This window comes from Onychomys torridus, chromosome 1, assembly GCF_903995425.1.
Source record: "Onychomys torridus chromosome 1, mOncTor1.1, whole genome shotgun sequence".
Classification (NCBI taxonomy): Eukaryota; Metazoa; Chordata; class Mammalia; order Rodentia; family Cricetidae; genus Onychomys; species Onychomys torridus.
Window position 1 is genome coordinate 141,975,997 of NC_050443.1, and position 26,514 is coordinate 142,002,510.

A 26,514-nucleotide genomic window follows, 5' to 3' on the forward strand; every position below is an offset into this window, starting at 1 on the left:
GAATGTCACTCAGTAATAGAGTGTTTGCCGAGTGTGTGCAAGGCCCTTCATGTAATCTCCAGAACCACCAAAGTGAAATAAAAGTGACTCACTTTTTAAAAACTTAGCTTGTTTGGAAGTTCCAGCAGGGGAGCACAGCTAATCCTGTACCCTTGGCTGAAGACAGGTCCTCCTCTATTCTGGGAAGGCCATCCTCTTCATCCTCTTTGACAAAGCGTGCAGCTTCGGGAGGGACACACATGGGGTGGTGAGGGATTAAGGGGACAGACACAGGCCTATCCAACCAGATCAGTAGAATCAATCCTGTTGATCAATGCAGTGATAAATGCCCCAGCCAGATCACCCTCAAACCCACAGAATCAGCTAACCTGGGCTCACAGGGGCTCACAGAGACTGAACTAACAACCAGGGAGCCTGCACGGAACTGATGTAGGCCTCCTGCATATATGTTAAAATGTGTGACTTGGTCTTCTTGTGGGACTCCTGACAGTGGGAGCAGAGGTTATCTGTGACTCTGTTGCCCACTTTTGAGATTCTTTCCTTCTACCAGATTGCCTCGTTCAGCCTCAATAGAAGAGGCGGTGTCTAGTCTCACTGCGACGTATATACCATAGCTGGCTGATATTCATGGGAGGCCAACCCTTTTTTGAAAGAAACAGGAGGAGGAGGAGATGGAGGAGAGGAGGGGAGAAGGACTGGGAAGAGAGGAAGGGAGGGGAAACTGCAGTAGGGTATAAAAACAAACAAACGGGGTTGGGGATTTAGCTCAGTGGTAGAGCACTTGCCTAGCAAGCACAAGGCCCTGGGTTCGATCCTCAGCTTCAAAAAACAAACAGACAAACAAATAAATAAATATTAGCTACATGCTAAACAATTACAAGTTGGATAGTGCTAGTTTTACACATTTTTGTAACAATGAAAGAAATGCATATTACATACAACAAAGAGAGCAGCCATAAATACATTCTACAATTGTGTGCCTCACCTTAGTGGTGTATATGCTAAATTTGGAGAAATATAGAGGAGCCCATGAGAATATGAATATAAACATTTCATTGGATCAGGACTTTGTATTTATTAAAGGAAATTATTACTAGTACATTTGTTATTTTTCATTAACCTGAGAGTCTAATTGCATACATATTGCTTTTAATGTGGGATAATTGGATTGCTTGCCAATGAATAGAGTTTTTGCTTGGCCTCTGAATTAGCATAAATCCCACTCTCATCATGCCATGTGTTGATGCCAAATCTCTTGGAGCCATTTAGGTCTGTGAACTGTGAACGGCACTTCCTGTAGACTGTGGAGTACTCATCTTGACGTGGGCAAGCCTACAATGAGAGAAAAGAAATAATGTTCAGTAAATGAAGTATATGTTCAAAGGAGCAAGCTCCAAAGGTTGGTTCTTATGAGTAAAGGTGAATTTTCAACAATAACAATGGATTAATTTGGTTTTACCAAATGTCTCAGTGAAGAACAACCAAACACTGGCTGGGCATTTACAAGTAGTTCCAACCCTGAAAGAAGATCTACCTCACAGTAGTTTGATGAGTCTTTAAACATGTACATTATTATGCATGTATAAATTTTCTAAACTAAGGACAAGTATAGAGGCCAGTTTAAACATTATGATAATCTAAATAAAACCAAAGTCATTAGGATTAACTACTTTCAATATTGTTGATTGACAAGTCAGGCTTATTTTGAAGAACAATATCTTGTGCTAAATATTTAATAATTACTAAATCATGCTTCCCACAATGGTAAGGGCCAATCTCCAAGGTTCATTCCTATGAGAAATTTGACTCAAAACAGCCCAATAGAGTTTAAGATGCTTATCTTTAGGTCACTTCATTTAAAAGTTTCATAGTAATAAAGTATGATGCTATTGTTGACCATTTCCCAAGAAAGAACTGGTTCTTTGGAACTATACCAGGAGTGATGGCAGATCCACAACATAAAGCCTGATAAAAAACTGATCACCCGACTTCTGCTTTAAACCAGTTCTAATTTTAAAGCACCAGATGGAAATGAAATCACGCAAGCTCTGAAACCCTTAAAGAACACCAAAGACACTCTCAGATTTTCTTTTTTTATTGACATTTTAACCATGTGTTCAATCACAGTGTCCACTGATCTGTGGAGTGCCCATTATGGGCTGAGCACAATACTTTAGAGTTGATGTCTTCTGATCCAGTAATGAGATACTGGGGTTTGATTCTTACTCCCGTTTTGCACATAAAGACTTTCCTAAAGACCCAGGAGAGAGGGTAAAGGAAGCCAGTGCTAAGTGGTTATAAACCAGATCTGTCTGACTTGAAATCCAGAGTCATTTCAGAAGCATAAACAATGATATCATACATCCATACAATAAATTCATGATGCTGCTCCACATGGTTTGGACTTTGGCTTTTGACATTGGGTGCTATTTTCAGGGTGGAAGGATTTTTCTGTTTTTGGTTGTTTGGTTGGATGGGTGGATGGATGGATGGATGGATGGATGGATGGATGGATGGATGGAAGGCTAGATGGAGGGATGGAGGAATACATGGTCCATCAATCAGATACAAGTACTTTTAATGAGATTTTGTATTATTGGTCCAAACTACCCATTCATTCCTTTCCTTACTGGAGTCAAACTGAAGAGTTTCAAATGTGTTCCTTTAGCAACTTACAGGAAGAGAGGGCAATGTATTTTTATGAGGTGAATGACAAGTCAAAGTGTCATGTCTTAGGGAAATGATTCCTGCAGCATAAGTGTTAAAAGACTAGAGGAAGAAAAGACTTTTTTTTTTTTTTTACTTTTTATTGATTCTTTGTGGGCTTCATATTATGCATCACAATCCCTCACATCTCTCTGTCCCTTTGCTTCACCCTCTGCCCTTGCAACCTCCCCCCAAAACAAAATTTAAAAGTAAAAACAAAAAATAAATAAAACAAAACAAAATCTCAGCATGGAAGCTGTAGTGTGGCCCAGTGAGTCACACAGTTTACCCTTTTGTCCATACGTCTTTACTTGCTTCTGCCACACTAAAGATACTGGACCCTCCCTGGGACTCCTCTTGGATATCATATTGTTGCCTTGTGTCATGGAGATCCTGAAGCTTTGGATCTGCAGGTCCCTTCCCATGCTCCAGCAGTTCATAGATGAGGTGGGTGTTGGGGTGGGCTACCTTGTAGTCCTGGTTCTGGTTCTGGGTGGTAGCTGGGTTTGTCAGCCTGCCAGCTTTCCCTCATAGTCACCACCAGGTAGGGCTTTCCAATACTGCCTCAGCTCTCTCACCCAATGTAGCAGACAGCAAGGAGCGGGGCCAGGTCTGCTCTCACACCCTCAGTCCAGCTCAATGGCATTCACACCAGGGCCAGCTCTATGGCTTTGTCCAGGTGAGATGTAGGACCTGCTCTCCAGACTGCTGCACTTGGCGAAAACAAGACTGGATTTAAGAACTGCAGTTGGAATTGGCTCTCAGTAACTCATGCAGCATCTTCTGATGGATGGACAAACAGATATTTCTTAGTACCAAGAGAAATTCAAATAGTTACTGTGGCATGAGTGAAAACATTCCTCAAAGTGAAACAAGCCAAACACCTAAAAAGGGATGAATTCTGTGGTATGTACATTATATCTCAGTAAAAGCGTTGTTTAAAATCAACATGTGCATTGATGGGAGTGATTCCAAAGTTAGAGAAACTAGTTAAAAAGACTGTTGCCTGTTAACATGTATTGCAGCATGTCTGCTGGTTAAACAAATGAGCCACTGTGTAACAGCAGCCAGTTTCCATGGCATAAATACCCCTGCTGTTGCCCATTTCAAGGGACCAGAGCAAGGTCGGTAATAAAGATTTGAGCTTAATCTTTCCCACAGAATGTTGAGAGCTCACCCCAGCTCTCCCCGAGTTCCCTTTCCCAGTTTGAAGTTGCCAGTGTGAAGCAGGATGACCTCAGTCCAGGAAAAGGGGCAGAATCTAATTTACCTAAGCAAATTGGTATATTTTCACCCCATCCTCAAGTCAGCAGGTCTTCAAAGATTAGAACAAATCATTAGAGACCTTGCCAACCTAAATGAGGAAGCTTCTAGACAAGATTGCAAAAATAGAAGCTTCCCTGCAGGAAGATCATGAGATTAAGGTTTTTTTTTTTTTTTTTTTTTTTTTTTTACTTATTTTCAGTGCCAGGGTTGAAACTCAGTGTCTCTCCAGCCCCCGAGGCCAACACTGTAAAGAGGAGATTGGAGAGTCTTTAAGAAACAGGACACATTATTGTATTGATCCTTTCCCAAAGTTTAATGTTTCAAAAATGTGAGCCAATGAATTGCCTTTACTGCCTGACTCGGTTTAAGCTGGATTTTGTGCATCTTGCTAAAAGCATCTTGACATAATTTCTCAGAACACTGAGGCTCTTGGACCAAGGAAATGAGTCAGAACCATGGCAGCAGAGCACACTTTAGAAAGTGGTAGTGAGGGCAAACGGTGGGTGAGGTTGTAGCAAGGGAGATGACTGGGAAGCAGAGAGATCCCAACACAGACCAGGTGAACAACATAGGCCTTCAGAAACAAAAACAATTCATCAGGAGCTGGGGAGATTCAATTCCTCACTGGGAAGTAAGGCAAGACACCTTTTCAAAGTATAATTCAAACACCTTGAGATGGAACATGGAAAAGGCAAGTTCCCCACAGTGACTGCAGCTCAGACCCAAAGGCAAAGCTGGGGTAGTGGGAGTCCTGAACAAGCAAGCAATCTGGAGTACCAGGCAGATCAATACACAGGGGGAGATGATTTAAAAAATCATTAATGTGTTTCCCCTCAGTGTCTGTATCCACCCATTTGCTGAAGGGGAGTATAGAATGTGTTTCAGAACGACACCAGGCAAAGAACAAAGTAATGTTGGCTTGCAGCATGCAAAACAAGCTATTTTTTTCCCCAGCAAGGTATTAGCCTCGTTGTAAATGACCAGGCTTGAGGGGTCCGAACAGCAGTCACCAAACAGCAGATGATGGGGTTCCCTTCAATGTATACAGAAAGGCCCTTTACTCTGATGGCTTACAGAAGAGTCAGGGAGAGAGGATAGCATCTAAGGAACCTTAGGAAGAAAAACGGAAAGAGAAGGAAATCAGGACATCAGAAAAGGTCAATGTTTTCCCCATCCCTGCTCTTTAACCATGAAGGGTCCCTTGGTTCTGGACAGAAAGAAGTATAGTAGGGAAATTATAATAAAAACAGAAAAACATAGAGGTCTCCTGGACCCAGGCCATTTGGGAACTCTTAAAATTGGTGACCTTTCATACTGCCTTTCTCTTGCTTTTGATGGTCAGACAGAAGGGACCTCTAAGATTCATCTATCCTGAGCCACTTTGGGTATTGTGGTGAGGCCAATCTGGAAGGAGCTGCAGTTCTGAAAACAGGGTATTAATAAAGACAGCAAAGATAAGCATTAGAGTAGAGACAGAATGTGAGTCACAGAGGCTTCTGTGGCATCTATAGTACCAATGAAAGTAGAAGGGGGCCAGCCATTTCCAACCAAGATTAGAAAGGGAAGGGGCTGAGAATTTCAGTGATTATCTATGTTAGCCACTAAAGACAACAAGGAAAGATCACTAGGTGGACCAGAGTATCCTGCCAGAGATAGATGCAGATAGAGACTCCACTCTCCCTGGCATCATGATGCTAAGCATGTACCTCTCACTACAGCTAGATGTCCACTTAGGGAAAGCCACCAACTCTGTTTCTGCATCACAAGCCATCCACCTCTGGTAGTGTAAATCAGTGGCCATTCTATGACACCTCCAGATTCTTTGGGTCAGGAATTTGGATACGGTACAGCAAAGATAGCACCTCTTCACACCATGTCTAGGGAATCAGACTGAGGGTGCCTTGAGGGTCAAGGCCTGGGAACATTCTCTCATTATGGTTGGTAGTGATGGTAGGTTCCCACTGGGATCTGCTGCAGGCTCCTGGCTGGAATGACTGCACAGGCCCTTCCTGTGTATTTGCTCAGGCTTCCTCAGTGGTGACCAAATTCTGAGAATGAACTTGACATAAAGTGAATCCTGAGGAATATGCATCACTTTTCATTATCTAGCCTCAGAAGTCCAACAGCGCCATTTCCAGCAGAGACACAGCTCATGCAGATTCCACATTAGGGAGCAGACTTGGCTTTCAGCAAAAGGCATCTATCCATGTGGGGTGGAGCATGGATTATAGTCATTTTTAGTACACTTCTTTCTCTCCTCTTTTTAGGGAGAAGATTAAGTTGGGTCAGGAACCTCCAATCCCCCTTGAGTCTGATTTTCTAGGAAGATACACGGTTGTGTATCTAAATTCTGCACACAGCTGTTATTTATTATCTCAAAGGGATATACAGCAAAATGAACATCAAAAACAGGTGCCTGGGCCAAAGCCCAGAGGATACCAGGTGCAGATCCCTGGACTGCTATCCCAGACCAGGGTTAAAGCCTCTCTACAGAGGAAACTCATTAGAAATGCATGCCCAGGGTTTTTACTGGGCGCTGGTCACATCCAACCCAGTCTCCATGCACCAAAATTTTATACTTCCAGTAGAAAAACAGGTTTTTGGCATAAACCAGGTGTGTTGCATGATTAGATTTGGCATAGGGAGCCATTCTGATAAGGAGTTCTGATCCTGAAAGCCAGTCTCCAGATGCGAGCCAGGACAGCCTTAGAACAGGACTTTGAAAGGATAGTAGTCTAGGCTCTTATTTGTTAGTTTTTTCACTGCACAGGGCATGGGAGATGATCTTTGAGAAAGTGAGTATTTTTGAGAGAGATTGATCTGCGCACAGTGGCTCACTCCTGGAATAAAGATATTTAGTAGGCTAAGGCCCAAGGACTGCCTTGACTTGAGGTCAACCTGGGCTGCCATGTGAGATCCTGTCTACAAAAATTTAAGTGGATAGAGAAGGGGGAGAAGGCAAAGAGAGGAGGGCAGAAATGGGGAGTATTCAATCTCCTTATGAGAACTAAGTTGTGGTATCAAAAGGAGATTTTTACCTGGAGAGAGGAATTGTTTTCCACTGTGATAGAGTTGGGAAGAAGGCTAGCTACCAGTTAGACTCACTTCCTCTTCTAACACAAGCTGCAGACAGTTATCATATGCTCAGTATCCCAAAAGAATATCTAAAATCCTTGTCTAATGTTTCCTTAGTGGGTGTGGGAAGAGTGTTTAGAATCATATGTAGAAACAGACATTCAAATTACTACAGATTGTTGGCAGGCCCAGTATTCAGTGCTACCCCGACCATGATTTCTGCCTGTTTCTCTGAGGCAGGATTAGGATTTGAAAGATCTTTCTGGGCCCTTTATAGATAAGGATAGCTGGAAACTAGTGCTTCATGTGTACATAGTAAGCATTATTGCACAGAGTTTTCTGAAGAATATAGAGAAGGGACATTTCACAGAAAGAGCTTAGAGCATTTTCATGGCTAACTGCATACAAAGAATCAAAGATGATTCATAGCATCAAATCTGCATAGTGGGGAGAGTTGTAACACCACTAAAAAGAATAAGATGCAGGGAAGGGGGAGGGCTTTTATGGGGAAATTATGAGTCACATTTTAGACATTTCTAATTTGAGATGGCTTTGGTACAAAATGTTTACTTGGAAGACGGTGTGATGGGACAGATGGCCTGGAGAGAAGTCAGTGCCCTACACGCAACAGTGATCATCGGCAGGGAGAAAATAGCTGTAGAGAACATCACAGGGACCATGGATGGTATCTGTTATGGACTGTGGATTACATAATTGCACTCCATGAATTTTCCTGAAGTTGAAAACTCTACCATAGCTATGTGTCCTTGTTCTGGTTTACATGTTGATTTATGTAGGATGAAGGATCATGGTTTAGTTGCCCCTCTACAGAGGATAAGTAATGGCTGACTCTAACAGAAGTTATGTGGCTCTCTCTATGGATTTCTTGAAATGTTCTTGTAAGGTTTCCATTATATAATCAAAAACTGTACACCCAGAATGATGGATGCAGAGCTAATGGGACAGATGAATTCTCTGAGATTGGGTAAAATTGGATGAGCGGTGTTCTGGAACCCAAATGTCAGTGGTGCCCATGTCTGGGTCAAAAGAGAAGTCATGGAAGATAGGTAAGAAGCAGCAAGGAGAGTATTGTAGTTTAAAGAATTCAGTGGACACCAATAACACTAACTTGGAAAGAAGCGACAGAGCCAGACCTAACTAAACACAGTGGAGTGAATCAATTTCTAGTCACCTTAGCATATGCAGCTCAGAAAAAGGATTAAGGGAATTCAATAAAGCATGCCGATAAAAGGCAGAGAAGAAAGGAACGCCGAGGGTTAAGAGCCTGGTTACATGCTGGAAACCACTGAAGCTGCTGCCAGGGCACACAGAAGAAGGCTAGCCTGGGGAAAACTGGCTGAGGAGGTTTCTTCTTCCCATCCTTTTGTTCTGCGTCCTTCTTTCTCTTTTATAGACCATGGCAGGCAGCCTAGGATGTTACAATAGGCTTCTTAGTGAGGAGTTTCCCAACTGACCCTCACTTACTCGAAAGATGAGTGACAGGTTTTATCATGTAGACTGATACACACTATTCATAGCTCATCCCACCCTGACACCCTGTGCTTCCTGGGTGCCATATTCTTGTATTTTAGAATAAAGAAGCATGGTTCAGTCACCTATATTCTGAGAATAAACCACTCCTGACTCTCCCAGAAGTTATGTGGGTACCCCTGTATACCATTATCTCCTGCATCATTTTACCCTGATAAAAATGACACCTCTGTTTCTTAGTCAACATGTATACCTAATCCTCAGCCAAGTTTTCCAAACCTTCCAACAGGCCGTTCTAAGGGTCTATTCTCACTGATTTCATTCTGTTTCCTTGGTTCCTTTCTTATTTGATCGTTTTATTTTTCAAGGTCATTTTCAGTTGGAGATCAGTCTTCGGAAACATTGTTAGCTGCCTAATTGTGTACTGTAATTTGAAAACAGTCTCTGTCCATCCACCCAGCTCGTCCATAAACATGTATAATGGGTTGTTTCCTGGCCAAGTCGGCCACTGTGAACTACCCTGTGTGTACTGTAATGACAGCCATTGCCCACCTGGCATTAATATAGCAACGGCTCGCCTTTGCTTGTGTGCCCATAAGGACACGCATTTGGGATACTTCATTTACTCTTAAAAGGCATTCAAAGCAGCAAGCATTCTGATGTGAATGTCACATTGGACAAAACCAAAGTACCTATTTTATAGCTTGCCTGTAAGGTATTCTTTTTTTATTTTAAATGTATAAAAACTCCATGACTCCTATGTACCTGAATGAAGAACGTCCCTTCCCCCTGGGAAAGCACACATGCAGAGCAGCATGGGAGGACATGGGCAAGAATCTGCCTTACCTACGCTGGGTGACACTGGGTGACAAACCTTACTCAGTTCTTCACTAATCTGCAGTGAGTTGATTCCCACTGGATGTTATTTCCTCTCGATGGTTGTATTAGAAAAATAATAGTAATCAGCTGGCACAGCAGTAATAAATGTGTAACTAGTGGGATGCATTTTGTTATACATTTAAGAAGAATTTCCTATTTCTTTTTAGTGAACACATTTTATAAAGGCAAAAGCATTTTGTAGATGAAGTTTTAAACAGTCTTATTAAATAAGAAACACAGAGCCAAATACAGAGGTAAATAGCCAAAGAGATCAGAGAACTAGCAAAGAACCACAACTACTGTATCTTACCATCTCGCCACAGTCACTTCCACAGAGAGAGCTTCTTCCCATCTGACTTGTGTTTTTATTGCCTTCCTGTTCTGCCTTCTCATTGGTTCTAAGCCCAGCCACATGACTTCCTTGTCACTGCCCGTCTATACAGACCTCCAGGTCTCTATGGTTGGTACTAGGATTAAAGGCATGTGTCACCAGGCTTGGCTGTGTTCTTGACCACACAGAGACTCTGCCTGCCATGTGATTGGATTAAGGGCATGTGCTACCACCGCCTGACTTCTGTTTATGGCTCTGTGACCTCGCTATGTGACCTCTGATCTCCAGGCAAACTTTATTTATTAACATACAAATAAAATCACATTTCAGCACAATTAAAACATCACCACATTTTTCCTTTTATTCTAATAAAAAGAAAAAAGTTATAACTAATATAAGAAAAACTATATACAATAAGTACAATAACTATATACAATATATACAAGCAATAAATACCTCAACAATGTCTAGTCCATTTGCATTTGACAGACTCAGAGAAAATATCCCATTATCTATCCTATTTTGCTAAGTCCAAAATGTACTGTATTCACTTTCTATCCTATCTTATATTACTAACAGAGAACTATCTTATAATGTCTTTCAATTTATACACTTACACTTCTTTAGTGAGTTTCTTTTCTGAAATTCTTAACAAGGAAAACTATAACTATAACTACCTAATCTTTAACTATAACTATCTAATCTTCAACTCACTGTAACTATCTAATTTTCAACTAACTATAACCACAACTATCTAATCTTCAACTCCCTCAGAGACCCAAGAAAGAAATAATATTAGCTAGTAAAACAGGAAGTGCAAGCAAGCAGCTTCCAAAAAAATGTGAGTTGATAGAAATAGCCAGCTGCCTGGACAGTCACCCCAGGTTCCTCTGCAGTGTTGGGGAATCTTCTTCAGCCTATAGGCTTAGTGTATCTGACAGATTCATTTGTGAAGTAGGATGTACACAAGGCCTACAGTTCAACCTCATATTCAGTGAGAGTAGTATTTTGTTTCGTGTCCTATTTGTCCTGATTGTCAGCAGTTGATTCGAGGACACTTTGTTGTCCAGTGGCTAACGTTTGCCACAATGAAAGCTAACTCCATATGCAGTTTCTTCAATGCCCATATCTTCTTTGAAGTAGATTGGTACTGCCAGGAACAGACATGTCTCATAGTCATAAAAAAAAGTAAAAATTTCTAAGTTATTAAAACATTTTAAATGCTATATTCTGTAGATCTCTAAAGGGTTTGTAGATGACCTGTCTATCTAAAGTATCTCTGCTCGACCTTGTAAACATACCTAATATGACTACAAGTTTGATTGTAATGTCTAATTACTAACTTTCATTTCTTTACATCCTAATAGTTGATAATAATAACATTCAAGGATTAGCAAATTACATTACATTGTTAAATGAACTGTCTAAGTACAATATACTGAACAAGATTAGAAATATATATACTGTTGGGGATTTAGCTCAGTGGTAGAGCGCTTGCCTAGCAAGTGCAAGGCCCTAGGTTCGATTCTCAGCTTCAAAAAAATAAAAAAGAAAAGAAATATACATACAGCATTTTCTGATAATATCAATCTCAATATATATAATTTGTACACAATATATAAAAATCCAGTCCAATGTAAAGTATTTATAACTAGTAATTGTCTTTTAAAAGTAGATTCAATAATCTATCCTCTATTCCTTTGCTTAGCCTTTTTCCTAGCCATTAACAACAACAACTTGTACCCAACCCTCCTAAAGAATGAAAATTATCCCAGACCAGAAACCCACTGATAGACCAAAAACTGCCTGCCCCACACCACCTCATTGGGAATGTGGGTGTTGTGTTCTTAAAATTGCTTCCTGCTGGTTGTAGGTGAAGGCATATTTATTCTGAAAAGAAAAATTTTGGGTTGTCAAGTTCTAGGAAAGGTAGCTATATCATTTGTTGACCAGTCTCTGCATAATGCCAAAGTTGAGGACTTATCAAATCAAGTCCTTGTTCAAGTAGTCTGTGAAACTGGATCATTTCCGCTAGCCATCTCAAAATTGTTCTAAGCAGTTTGTAGTCCAAAGCTGATCTGTGAGTGATGTCAGCTTAGTGGTATTATTATTGTCCATGTGGAATCATTGTTGTGGGGCCCCATCATCTTTCTGGAGACTTCAAATTTGATGTTAGGCCTGGTCATGATTCCCTGCAGAAAACTGATAGAGACTCAAATACAAAAACATGTATAGGCAGCTAATTGAAGCAATTTTTTTCCTAGAATTAGTTAGTACTATATATGACCATTAATATTATAACAAAAGTTTTATATATATATATATATATATATATATATATATATATATATATATATATATATATCTTATAAATTTTTATATAAAATTCATACTTTAAGAAAAGTTTAAAGAATCAAAATAAAATCAAAGAATTGAGATTAGTAGCAATAGAATAGTTCCTTAACATTTTGTTTTCTTCTATCCCATATCAGAAGATGGCTCTTTCTTCTGGCATGATACAGATATTTTGCATTTTCCTTTTAACAACATGCTTGGGTACTGGGTATGTCTTTCTGTATGCTGTGAATGTGTTTCTCTGATTGATTGCTAAATAAAATGCTGATTGGCAAGTAGCCAGGCAGGAAGTATAATATAGGCAAGATAAGCAGAGAGGAGAAGCTGGGAAGTGGAAGGCTGAGTCAGGAGATGCTGCCAGATGCTGCCGCCATGAGAAGCAAGAAGTAAAGTACTGATAAGTTACAAGCAACATGGAAACTTATAGATTAATAGAAATGGGTTAATTTAAGATGTAAGAACTAAATAGCAAGAAGCCTGCCACAGCCAGACAGTTTATAAGTAATGTAAGTCTCTGTGTGTTTACTTGGGTCTGAGCGGCTGTGGGCCTGAGCAGGACTGGAGAAAACTCCAGTTACAGCATTTGTGTAATTCTAGACATTCAACCACAAGGAAATTTCACAAGAGATATAAAGGAGCTGAGGCTGTGAGTACAAATATAAATTGCTACACAACTAACAAATGTACCCAATTTAAGAAGGTTTTGTTATAAGGAAAAATAGGAAGATATATATGAATATTCACTTTGACAGATAAATTGACCTTTTTAAGTAACATCACACCTTAAGGTCCAGGCAGTAACACTCATAGCAGCCTATGTAACACTAGCTACTGATATTAGTCCTACCATTCCAATCATACAAAACACACAGATCATTTTTCTTATTCTTTAGTCTGGATTAAATAAGGACATCTTTCTTTGACAATGATTTGTATTTACAACCATATGACATAATGTATCACATGTAAATTTGAAGCCTAAGGATCTCAATTTTTAAAATATTTTTCTCCAGGTTGGGGATTTAGCTCAGTGGTAGAGCATTTGCCTAGCAAGCACAAAGCCCTGGATTCGATCCTCAGCTCAAAAAAAAATTTTTTTCTCCTTTATAAAAAACACATGTGTTTTTTGCAGAAATCCAACAATTGAAAAGAAGAAAGTGAAATCTCTCCTAATCCCAGATTCTCTAAAACAGAACTGAGCTAGAGGCAAAGTTGTATGGTACCTAACTACTGTTAGGAGGAACATGGCAATCAGAACAATGGTGACATCTTTCTGTGGGAAAACTATGGCACTTCGGAAGCTGACTTTCCTATAATACAATCCTGGAATATTAGTGACTTACCAGGTGCATGGGGGAATTAAAAGATTATCCAGTTTTCAAACTGACAGAATAAAATGTCTGCCAAAGTCTTTACTCCAGAAGGTCACCTGTTCATGAGATTTATAATGGGTCAGAGTCAATGTGTCTCTGTCGAGTCATATCATATCAAATTGTTCAATTTAAGAGTTAGAGAACTTGGAGGGAAACACATGGGCTAACAACAGATGTTTACTTCTTCCTCCCTCCCTCCAAATCCAATCTCCATCACACCCTCCAGCCCACTCTCATTTCTAAGTGTCAGCTCCCAATATCTAAAAACATGTTTGTCCAGACCCCTAGTGGCTACACCTGGAAGGATCCTGCCAGGCAACACACAGCCACCACACTCTCCTAAGAACCAGAAGGGGCAACAGAAACAAAGGAACACAACACTCGCCCAACAAAGACAAGACCACATATCAGCACCTAGAATGACAATCATCCAAACCCAGATGCCTAGACTCTGGTGTAAAAACAAAAATCAATAACAGCAGGATAATATGTCTCAACTAGAGTCCAGAAACTTTATACAGTAGGTCCTGAGTACTGCAACATAGCTTAAACATAAGACAAAGAAATCAAAATAGCCTTTATGAACATGATAGAGGTCCTTAAAGAAAAAAATGAATAAAGAAACAGTGGGAGGAAATGAGTTAAACAGTACATGACCTGAAAGTGGAAATAGAATGAAAAAAAAAACAAACCAAGGGAAATCTGGGAATGAAAATTTAGGAACTCAAACAGGAATCTCAGAAGCAAACCTTGCCAACAGAATATAGGAGATGGAAGAGAGAATCTCCTTACATGCCTCAAGAAAGTTGATTCTGTTCTGCACCAACTGCATTCCCTTTATTTTCTACATTCTGCCCTACAAACATGGGTTGAGCTGATGTAAGAGACCAGTATAAAAATAAAGTCTCAATTCACAAACATTTGAAATAATGTGAGTGTAAACGCTTTCAAAATTGCTCAATAATTGCATATGTGAAGGTTATAGATTGAATGAATAGAGAAAGCAACGCATGCAAAGATCACATGGTCAAGTCTCTAATGGGGTAACAGATATTCTTCTTTCCTTGTCAGCATTTTGTGAATCATACACTTGTGTGTGTGCATGTTAATTTCATTGTAAGAGTTGAGTGCTATTCCACTGTGTTTTAACCATTGCCTGTTACAATTTAAAATGTCTTGTCACAATATAATACTGTAACACTTACTAATGTGTTATGAAAAGCAGTGCTAGAGCCAGGTCTCAAACTCAATTACTTTGGCATCAAGGGAGAAGCGAATGAACAGAAGTCTACAGTTAAAGCCAGACAACTGCCCCGGCATGCTCACAGCCACAAAAGCTTTCGAGCAAAGTGACAAATATTAGCAAGAACGTGGACAATGTGAAAAGAGTGAGTGGCCAAACACTTATGTCCTCCAAGAACACAGCTACATTCTGTATATTTTGTCCTTCGTATTTTGTGGGTTTTTAATTAGGTGTCTGTGCTGGGTAGTTTTCACTATCAACTTGACACAAAATAGAATCGCCTTGGGGAGTTTTTTTCCAAATTGAGAACTTTATACAATATATTTTTATCATATTCACTCTCCCAACTCTTCCCAGATCCACCTTCACTTCCTTACACACTCCAATTTGTATTATTTTTTGTGGTTGTTTTTCTTTGTTTTAAAAACCCTTAAAGACCAATTTGTGTTACTCAAATATCTGGGAATAGAGTGTTACTGAAGAATCGTCTAGATCAAGTTGGTATGTGGGCATGATTGTGGGGTTTGTCTTGATTGTTAATTGAGATGGGAGAGCCACCTTAAATGTGTGCAGCACCATTTTATAGACTGGACCCTGAACTGTGGAAGAGTGAGGGAAGCCAGCTGAGCAAAAGCAGCAAGCAGGTAGCATGGCAGCATTTTTTCTCATCTGCCTTCAACTGTAAATGTGTGTGCTGGTGTGAATGGAATGACCCCTGTAGGCTCATAGGTTTGAATACTTGGTTCCTAGTTAATGGAACTGTTTGGGAAGGATTAGGAGGTGTGGCCTTGTTGGAGGAGATGTCACTGGGAGCAGTTTTTAAGGTTTCAAAAGACGCTTGCCGTCTCTGTGTGTCTGTCCATCTGTCTGTCTCTTTCTATCCTCTCTCTCTCTCTCTCTCTCTCTCTCTCTCTCTCTCTCTCTGTGTGTGTGTGTGTGTGTGTGTGTGTGTGTGTGTGTGTGTGTGTGTCGGTCTGTTTGTCTCTGTCTCACACTTGTGAATCAAGATGATATAAGCTCTCAGCTACTTCTCCAGGGCTGAACTGCCTGCCTGCTGCCACACTTCCAGCCATGTACTCTAAGCCTCTGTCACTAAACACCAAATACACTCTATCTCTGCATGGTGTCTTATCACAGCAAGAGAAAAGTAACTGAGACAATGCTATATAACTGGCTCCTTCAAAGTTCCTGCTGCTGTAACTTCCCTCATGATGATGGGCTATAGCCAGGGCTCACGTTAGTATTTTATCACAGCACCAGGCACCGAATTAGAACTCACAACTTCATTTTGTTGAAAGTTAGAGCCAGGTCTTGTGAAAAATAAACAGGCCTGAAATTCATTTTGGAATTATGTATTTCCTTATGCTTTTCCTTGTGTTGATTTCTTGTGGAGAGGAGAATCATGTATCACGGTGTGCATGGAGGTCCGAGGACAACTTTTGGGTGTAAGTCTCCTTCTCCCTTCCACCATGCGGGAACTCAGGTTGTCAGCTAAAGCCTTTGCCTACTCAGCCATCTCATTAGCCTTTGAAAACAAGTTTTTGCATGTGTATGTGGACTATAAATTTTTATCATAAATTATAAGTCCTGTTGCATTGGAAAATTCTAAAAAATATATAAAGATTAAAAAATCACCAAAATTTCACATTCAATGGCCAATTTTGCCAACATTTTGAGAGCTTTTCCAAGTTTTTAATTTTATCTATATTTTATGTAGTTTTGATGAACTATACATATTAATGTTAATTTTTTAACCTTCAATGTTTTATTAAGCAATGTTCATGAACAATGTAAAAGCTGTACAATGCCATCTGTGATCATAATATATTAACATTATCCCTAATAACATATATTCATGCATTCTCCAAGTTTTACTATTATAAATAATATACTGACTAGTATATGTGGCTTTATCTTTATTTTGAATTATTTTTCTTTGGTGAAATTTCCTTAAATGAGACTTATAGGGTTAAATAGTAACCTAATATAAACTGGCAAACTCCTTCCCAGGAAGATGAAACAATGTATCCCTGTCTAACACCAAACAAAACTATCCATCTCCTCCCATCCTTATTTCCCATCATCATTTTAAAAAACATTGCCAATTTTATTAGCAAAATTCTTAATTTAACTCATATTTCTTACTTTTAAATTGTATCTTTTACCTATATTTATTTGGTTAATTGTATTTCTGACCATATACATTGCCTATACATGTTCTTTGTTCATTTCTGTAAGGTCTTTGACAATTCTCTTGCAATAATTGTTTCTGTATGTGTTAAATATATCCATCCATAAGCTACCATATTTTCTGTTGTTAAGGATTAAGAGTTATTTTCAGTAAGAAAAAAGGATAGCGAGAGAGTAACATACAATAAATATGGTATCATAAATTCTTTTTTCTCTAACCTTGTAAAAGCTAAATTGGTTTTGCAACCTTTTCAAAACATTTTTCTATTTGCTTAGTCTATTTGTTCTTTCAAATAATTCTTATAATCTTCAATTCTGATAAAAAGCAAAACTCCATTGAGGTTTTAGTTATATTAAACTTACACATTTCATTTGTAATCAGTTTTTCAGTACTGTCTCTTTCAGTCACAATTCCTGTATCAGCTCTTGAGATCTTTGTTTTTGTTGTTAGCAAGTAAGTGAAAAACCTCAACAACTCCTTCCTCCCTTGAGTCCACAGTAGCTACAGCCAACAGAAGCCTCAAACAGACTCCCACCTTAACCAAGATGGATACCCGAGACTGTTTCCTGTCTCAAGCCATACCCTTCAGTGTTCCTTCCCCACCCCTCCCTTTAACAGTAGCCCAGTTACTCAAGCCTGCAAAAGATGAAGTAGCTAGCACAAGGTCCTTTTTGTCATGTTCTGATGACCAATTCAGTTACCTGACAGCTCAGATTCTGGAGACAGAAACAGTCACTTGGTGATGGAGGAGCCTCTACAAGGAAAAAAGTCTGGGTGGTTTTTTTTTTGGGGGGGGGGGTACTAAATCACCACATTTCTTGCATTGGGCTTGGAAAAATTCTCTCCAAGAAATTATTTTATGTTGTGTTGCTATTTTGTATGCTTTCTTCTTTTACAATTTACTGACTAATGTTGCATGAAGAAAAAATTGTTTTGTTTTGTTTTTCGAGACAGAGTTTCCATGTGTAACAGCTCTGGCATTCTTGGAACTTGGTTTGGAGACCAGGCTGGCCTTGAACTCACAGAGTTCTGCCTGCATCTGCCTCCGCCGTGCTGAGATTAAAGGCATGTGCCACCACCACCCAGATGGAAAATTTTTATTTTGTTCATCCTGTTACTTCACAGTTTAATATATCTTGGTTCTTCTAATAGTAGCTAATCACACTATTTGAGACAATAGTGGCATTTTTAAATCTTCTTTGTCAGTAGTTAAATATTTTAATTTTATCTCATAGATATTTTACTGGTTAAGATGCCCAAGGTAAAGCCAGCAGGAAGCCACTTTTATTTAGTTTCTCTGGTATGTTTTCTCTCCCCTAACCCGTCCCCATGTCTACACCCCCTTTCTCACCCCAACTCTTCATACGTGAGATCAGCCTAAGATTTTCCACTGGCTACTCAAGTACTTCAAAAGTGAGGCCTTGCCCTCTTGTCCTGTTGTTTAATTGTTAAAATATAATATATTCCAGCTATAAACTGGACTTCAAAAAAAATCAACACTCAATTTTCCAGAGCTAAATTAAGTTCCATACTTCTATGTGCTCATAAGATAAAAGTAAATAGAAAGGTAATTTTCATTCCCTGCAAGTTCAATTCAGGATGGAGACAATAAATAATCGGGGGGGGGGGGATGATTAATATGCCTTAAATACTTTGAACCTTAGATATTTTCTCCCTTAAAAAATCCATTAATTTCCAAAAATAAATCATAGATATAAAACATCATTGATTCTTATAAGCAGCAAGTATTTCTTAGTAAATACAAGACATTATAAGTCTCAGTAATCCCTTCTCTCCACTTAGGCTCTACATGCAATGAGTTACCTACAGGAGTAGTTAGAATAGGATTTTTGTACTCACAGGTGGTGGATAGTTATACTGCAGAGTATAGTCTTCAGAGTATGTTGTTAAAGCACATCTAAGAAGGAGAAGCCAAGATGTCAGAAAAAGAATGACTCCCCCCAACCCCCCCAAAAAATCCACTGACATGAAACAAACATTTCAATAAAGATTGGCACTGATAGTTTAAGTCCAGTCTTCCCAGGCCATCTTCACCTAACCCTAGCAAGCATTCCTTTAATTACTTCCAAATCCTTACAACCTTCTGTGTGCCTGTACTATTAACACCTATAGCTACCGAGTCCCATGTCCACATCTTAGGTGCTCTGTAGTCCCCAGATTCCCTACATCACCCACTTCCTACCCTCAAGATCTTTTTGACTCCACATCCTACATTCTCTGCCAGATGATAACTAAAGAGACCTGGAAGACACCTAGGTGGCTGAAATCATAGACTATCCCCAGAACCCCTCCCCCACTTCCCAAAAACCAGAAATGTTAGATGAATCATATGCCCTCCACCAAATATATAAGCCTAGCCAAGCTCAAAAGTAAGCCCCCGGGGTGCTGGAGATGAAAAGACACATGCTATGGACGTCACAAAAGCTGACACCCTAAGCCTACAGGGGAGAGTTTTAACTACTGGTAATGAAAAAGAGAAGTGATCCAGGATTTACTGTACTTCCATATTAGAGAGACTAGAGAAACCCCAGTTAGGAGCCCAGAGAAACTTACAAGTGTTTCTCTGTTTAGAGCTTTGGGTAAGGGAGAAGATGTTCTTCTATAGAAATGAAGGTCCTCTTGTGTTCCCTGCTATATTATAGGAATTGATGGTCAAAGAAAATACCTAGTTTCTTTGGAAAGCAAGAGCATTCAATAAAAATCTCAAAATAACAAACTCCAACTCAAGCGGGCAAATGGGTACAGGTGGTGGATTTAGCCTGGTGGTGACCACCAGTTACTGCTATCAGTGTTGCTTCCTGAGCAGCAGCAGCACCAGGAGCCTGAGAGATATGAGAATACAGTCTTCCCTGCAGTTTGGATGAAGACCCCCAGTAGATACCAAAATCTATGGATGCTCAAGTCCCTTCCGTAAATGTGTATATAGCATATGTACATCCTCATACACATTGTAAGTCATCTCTAGATTGCTTATACCACTTAGCATAATGTAAATGCTCAGTAAATAGCTTGGACACTACATGGTTTCAGGAATAATTTTTTTTAAAGTCTGTGCATGTTCAGCAAAGAGTTGTTTTTCTTTCAATTATTTTTGGTTCATGGTTGGTTGACTCTACAGATGTGAAATGCATGATAATAGTTAGGTCTTAATGGGGACAAAAGAATGAATAGCAAGATGGTGGAGGGGAGGATTAACTAAAACTAAGACTATATACAGAAGCCTTATGAAAATCTCCTGCTTTGTAAACTAATTAAAAAAATACAACTAAAAAAGAAGTTTGAACATAGGGAGCCTGCAAGGAGGAACAATGCTTTGTCCAAAAAACAGGGGATATTAAATGAAAATTGCATTGTGTGGGATACCCCTCCTCTGAAGTTATTGGTCAGGGAGGCCCCAGGGGCCCCCAAACAACTCAAACTACTGCTACAGCTCTTGACTGTCCACTACAGCTAGATGGTAAGATCACACCGCTGAAGACACAATACCCTTTGGTTGAAGAACATAGAGGAAAGCAAACAAGAACTGACCTGGATATTCTTTCATAGCCCTGGAAGATGCTACATAGGTCACTTGGGGAGAAAAGCCATCAATGGACTTACTGATAGTGTATTCTGTATCTTAAAATATCAACCTCCCTACTGGAGCAATAGGGCATAACTGTTATAGGAATAACCAATAACTTGCAAGTTGGAATGAGGTCTGCTCCACAGGAGGGACTTCATGGCTGATTCTGTAAATCTAATAAAAACCCATGGGTGTGAAGGTCAAAGGCCCCAGGAGGGAACTTACTATTGTTTTACTAAGTAAGCATATTGTCAATCTGCCTTGTAAATATTTATGTTTATGCCCATAGAGTAGTGCAGCTTTCAACCTTGGTCAGAGAAGCTTCTTTTTGCAGTGGGTAGCAGACAATGCAGAGTCTCACAACTGGTCAAAAGTGCTGAGGATGAGTGACTAAACTGGCTACATATCAGCCCCTCCCCCAAGGCTCAGAGGACATCAGAGAAGAAGGGTAGAAAGAATTTAAGATCTTGAAGATGGGGGAGTCCTGTTCAACGCTATCTTCTGGACATGACATAGTCACCACATTTATGAATCACAGCAGCTGTGGTTACTAGCAAAAGCCCTGCCCAAGAACAAGTCAGTCAACACTGCAGCATGAATGGGGGAAGAGCTGCTGGCTCTGGGGCTGCTGGGAGAGGGAGGCCAGCTTCCTTCTTCGTGGCTGTGGCCACGCTCTGGTGGGTGGCCTCCTACTAATGAGGATGCAGGCAGCACTAAGTGGGCTCAGTGGTCAGTGTGGCTGCTGTAAAATAGAAGGGTGAGGAGGGAGAGGGGACAGAGGCAGAAGACAAAATGAAGGTGGATGGGAGGTGTATGGCAGGGGATCCAGGGCTAGTGATGAGGGTGGATGTGATTCAGATAAATTGTGTATACACATGAACTTGTCAAAGGATAATTAAAAATTACAATAAATCAGATGTTCAACTTCCTAACTTTCAAATCAGTAAAGAAATTTGAAAGACCAACTTGAAAGAAAGGAAGAAAGAAAGAAAGAAAGAAAGAAAGGAAGGAAGGAAGGAAGGAAGGAAGGAAGGAAGGAAGGAGGAAGAAGGAAGAAGGAAGGAAGGAAGAAAGGAAGGAAGGAAGGAAGGAAGGAGGAAGGAAGGAAGGAAGGAAGGAAGGAAGGAAGGAAAGAAGGACTAAAGGAGTAAGAAAAACTTAGCAATCTCAATTTAAAAAAGTGAGGGATTTAAGACTTTTTGGCGTCAAATTGACTATCACACAACTTCTTAAAGGTCCATCTGTATACTTTAACACTTAACAAAAAACTATTTTCAAAGTAATCTTGAAAGTAAAAACATGCAAACATACATATAAGTATTAGCCAAGAGATATTTTTTCTGGTAGTAGCATATGTAAAAGACAAAATTTAAAAAATCACTAGTTTATAGGAGCCATTACTCATGATTAAAAGAGCAACTTACCAATAATATGCCTAGGACTCTAAATGTATAAGCTATGTAAAGCAGAAAAAGGCAGGATTCCAGAGATAAGCAATAAATCTACAGTCAGAGGAGGACTGTAAAACATCCTTCCACCATTGGTTTCTTAATCCTAAATCTACCCCTACCCTCCAAAACCACAAAGACAGACAGGTCAACAACAAAGAGAATTAAGTTATACAGTTGTCCCTAGGGAGAACATAATGGAGCATGGAAAATAGAACTTGAAAAAAAAATCATAGGTACTCCTGCACCAGATCCAACAGACCAAATCAAAATGGAACTATTCATGATAAACTCCATGCCAGCCAGCCCCAACTCAGTTGCTCATATGATATTTCAAGGAGATGGGGATCCATCCCATTTTACCTTTACAAGGAAAAAAACTAAAGCAGCCAATTCAGCTCCTTTGTTTCTGCTTTCTTCAGCACTATCTATCAAAACAACCTTGTCCACTCAGCTCATCAGAACACTCTTATTTTATAGGATGCGATATTTTCTGATTCTAGAATTGTAAATAAAAGCTGGGTGGAACTTTTACATTTGTAATAGTATTGATTTTGACTCTAAGTTTCAATTTGTATGTGATTAAGTTTTAACAATCCTGTCCGTAGAGTTAGACCAAAATCCACACTGGACCAGAGTGTTGGCAGGGATTACAGGAGGACAGACAGTGACAGGTGCCTGTGGTTAGACAGAACAACATAGACATCACTTCCAGAAACATCATCCCACCCTGACAGGGGAGATACTGAGATCAGAGGATTTGAACCACAGTTTTCCACCAGGAAGGACCAGAATGACAGTTCTGGGAAGTCACTGTTTCTGGAACAGAGAGAGACAACCAAGACAGTCAACAAAACTGAGAAACTAAACACCAGAAGTTAAGGATGCTGGAACTGTGAGACAGCATCACAGCATCAGCAGCCCCTACTTCTCACACCACCCCCTGTGTCAGTCGAATGTTGCTTTGGTGGTCTAACAGAAGATGGCACTCTTGAACTAAGATAATGAGCAAACGTCCCACACTTCTCATTTCCCTCAGTAGGATTACCTGGGTGGGATTACCTGTGATTGTCACTAGTCCAGGAAAACCCAACATAAATAAAAGAGGCAGAAAAAGGTAACATTACTATAAGAAAAAGTGAGAATCAAAATTAAGCTCATAAATATCCTTTCTTCCAGAAATGCTCCCAACCACTGACTGAGCCTTTCTATTTAAAGATGTACTGCAGAACCTAGAAAATGAAACAAAAAATGTGTGGCCTACAATAATTGAGTGGGAACACAGAATTTTAATTCTCCAAGGTTGAAAAGATTAAAAAATCCAAGAGAATCCACAAAATGTACCAAGCAAGTCCCAACAAGGTTGTCAGATACAAGATCATTATACGAAGTTATTTACCCTTCTTCTAGCAAACAAAGAGTGGCAACGCATAAGTGGAAAGCTCTCACAATTGTAACACATTCTCTAAATTTCCTAGAAGAATATATAAAACCAAAGCTATATAACACATATACAAAGGGAAATTTACAAAAATTGTTGGTTATAGAATAATTTCTTACTTATGAATGAGAAGAATCATTGATGGTGATCATTATTCCATCTAACTGATGAAGTGTCATGAATCAAAACACAAGGTATTTCATGGAACTTGGCAAAACATTCCTAATAGACATAGAATTCTATAAAACGCCAATGTAATGATGACAATTTGGAGAAGAGGAAGAGGAACGAAGGATTAAACTCCACCAAGGTACAAAGGAGCAGTGTGAAGTCACAGAAATTAAGACAGTGCTGTTGCTTCAGGAGTAAACAAACAAGCCAGCAAGACAGACTCCAGAGCTCAGAAATCAAGCTGCTTAAGCATGGCTGTGCAGCTCTGATAGAAAGGGCGTAATGACAAGGCGATGAACACCATGATGCTGCAACAATGGCTAGTTTTACGTGACAAGTAGTGCATGGGTGTTATATAAGTGATACACAGCTTCTAAGATGCACTGCAGTCTAGAAAATGAAATTAAAAAATGAGTGTCCTACAGCAATTAAGTGGGAATGAGAAATTTTACTTCCCAAAGCTGAAAAGATTAAAAAGTCCAAGAGAATCCACAAAATGTACCAAGCAAGTCCTAACAAGGTTGCCAGATACAAGATCACATATGAAGTAGTTTACCCTTGGACTAGCAAAGAGTGGCAACATGTAAGTTTGGCATTTCATAGCATATGTCTTTACTTGTACTGGCCGAACAATACCATACATAAAGTTACAAGGAAAGTTACAAAAGATATTTGCATAAATTTTACAAAGACATAATTAATATCCAAATAAAACATTTTTAAGCTCTTGTAAATCAATGGATATATATACACCAAAGGAAAATTGACCAAGATAATACACAGGCAATTTGAAAAAAAAAAAATCGGGAAGGCTCATTGCAGTTAGACAAATAAATCCAGTAATTGGTGAAATGCAAAATGAAACAGTGTAGTACCATTTTATCCATTAGAGTATTACGTTAAAACCTTTATAATGTTTTGAGGGTATGAAAGAATGAGTATTCCTATACTCCTGGAACTTATCAGTGTCCAAGAATCCTGTGAACCTGGGCTTATAGGCAGATCTGTCAGGTCTAGAGCCGAGCTGGAGGACCTCGGTGTAGGTACCCTAATCAGACTCAATGGCAGCCTACAGTAACTTAAAGTCCCTTCCCTATCTACAGCTGATATGTCCAAAGTCAGATCCACACCCACAGTATCAAGGATTTCCTTTGGGATTTCTCTTAGTAGAAACCGATAGAAACTTAGTAAAAGGCCACTCTTCTGTGACAGGAGCCATAGAATGTAGTGTCTCCACCTCATGGAAGAAGCTAACAGGAAGATGATGCTGAGGATTGGAGTCCTGAATGCAGGCTCCCCCACAGACTTTCCAACTGTGCCATGGATTCTTTTAACTTACTTTTTGCCTAAAATGACCTTGTGTCTCTGTCACCTACAACTGTAAGAGTCCCGTTCCAGAGCCTGTGGCCATTAATCATTGTAATCATATAACCAATTCCCCTTGCTTTGAGTCCAAACATTCTGATGAAAAGCTGGCTTCCCATATGGTTTCCACAGAGGGAGAATGCTTTCATTAGGTTGTCTGGTGTGCTTGAAATTTTTATTTCTCGTTATAAATTAACTAATTAGAATCTCTCCTCTCTCTCTCTCTCTCTCTCTCTCTCTCTCTCTCTCTGTGTGTGTGTGTGTGTGTGTGTGTGTGTGTGTGTGTGTGAGAGAGAGAGAGAGAGAGAGAGAGAGAGAGAGAGAGAGAGAGAGAGAGAGAGAGAAAGTTAGTTTATGAGCACAAGCCAGTCTCCATGAGTCAGATAAATGCTGACGCACAGATAAAAACGGCCTTTCTGGAAGTATAAAACTGAAGACCAGATGCTGGTAGATTCATGAGGGCAATGCTAATGCTGTCAGGATGTCTGGAAGTTGGACAGCTGGCTTTCATCCAGTATCACCCACAATTTGCCACACATACCCTCATTGACCTTTAACAGGTGCAGAGAATAGCTAAAGATGTTTTTTGAGATGAGCAAGGCTGATATTTATCATTAGATCCATGGCATTAGTTAAAATATCAATATGTGAATTAACATGAGGTGAAAATGGGAATGGCTGGTAAGATGATGCACCCCAACCCACAGAGTTTTCCTAGCTTGCAAAACCCTCAAAGTTTAATTGCTTGTTCTTTATTTTGTCTAAGGCAAGGGAAGCTATTTTCTTACCTCCTTTCCAGGATGTAGAACAACTATACAATGGACTTACCATATCATATGGTGTCTTCTAAATATGAGTGACTCAAAGAAATAAATAATTGATTTCAAATTAACCTCTTCCCTGGGAACAATAGAAATACCTACTATTAAGACAAGTCTAGCCACTGGCAGCCATGGGTCTCCATATTATGGGTAAGAAGGGGAAGATTTTGCACTCTGGAAAATTAAATCCCATTCATAAGCATCATTTTCTTTTACATTGCATGTCGATCTACATGCAATGGTAGACTTGGGAGGGGGAGGGGGACAAGGCCATCCTTGGCAGCATGACAAGTTGGAGACTAGTCTGAGACACAAGACGCTGACTTCCCCTGCCATTCATACATTGAGCTGATTTGATTGCCCTGGTCATTTCTTCCTTCATCTCCCTTCTGATTAAGTCAGATGGAATTCTGTAGCTGTTCAACAGCTTCAGAATACAGGCAAATTTTAGAAACTACCTCCTAAAAAGTTAATGACTACGTGATGGAGATCAATGATGAACTGCAGGACAATTGGAATCTACTGTTACTCCCGATCAAGGCCAGTACTGGCTTAAAAAGCCCTAACATCTTTATGAGCATTCTTCCCCTCCTATCAGGAACACAGTGAAATGACCCAAGTTTTTTCCTTTCTGCTTTGCGCTTAAGCCATTCTGGAACATTCAAACAGTGACTTAAACACTCTGCATCAAACACCTCCCATTCATATTTATTTCATAAATATTTATGGAATAGATAAGTGGATTAATTAATGGGGAATCAGACATCTTATT

The 26,514-nt window shown here is 39.6% G+C and overlaps 1 protein-coding gene across 1 annotated transcript in view; it reads right to left on the bottom strand.

Moving 5' to 3' along the window:
• Positions 1-1,065: 1,065 nt before the first annotated feature.
• The window catches only part of C1H9orf135 (chromosome 1 C9orf135 homolog), a 92,009-nt gene continuing 66,560 nt past the window's right edge, over positions 1,066-26,514 (bottom strand). The window contains exons 5-6 of the mRNA XM_036176274.1: positions 18,771-18,828; positions 1,066-1,332 (exon numbers count right to left, since the gene is read on the bottom strand). Of these exons, the coding sequence (XP_036032167.1) occupies positions 1,150-1,332; positions 18,771-18,828 (241 nt within the window). The 3' untranslated portion in view covers positions 1,066-1,149. The remainder of the gene's footprint in view (positions 1,333-18,770; positions 18,829-26,514) is intronic.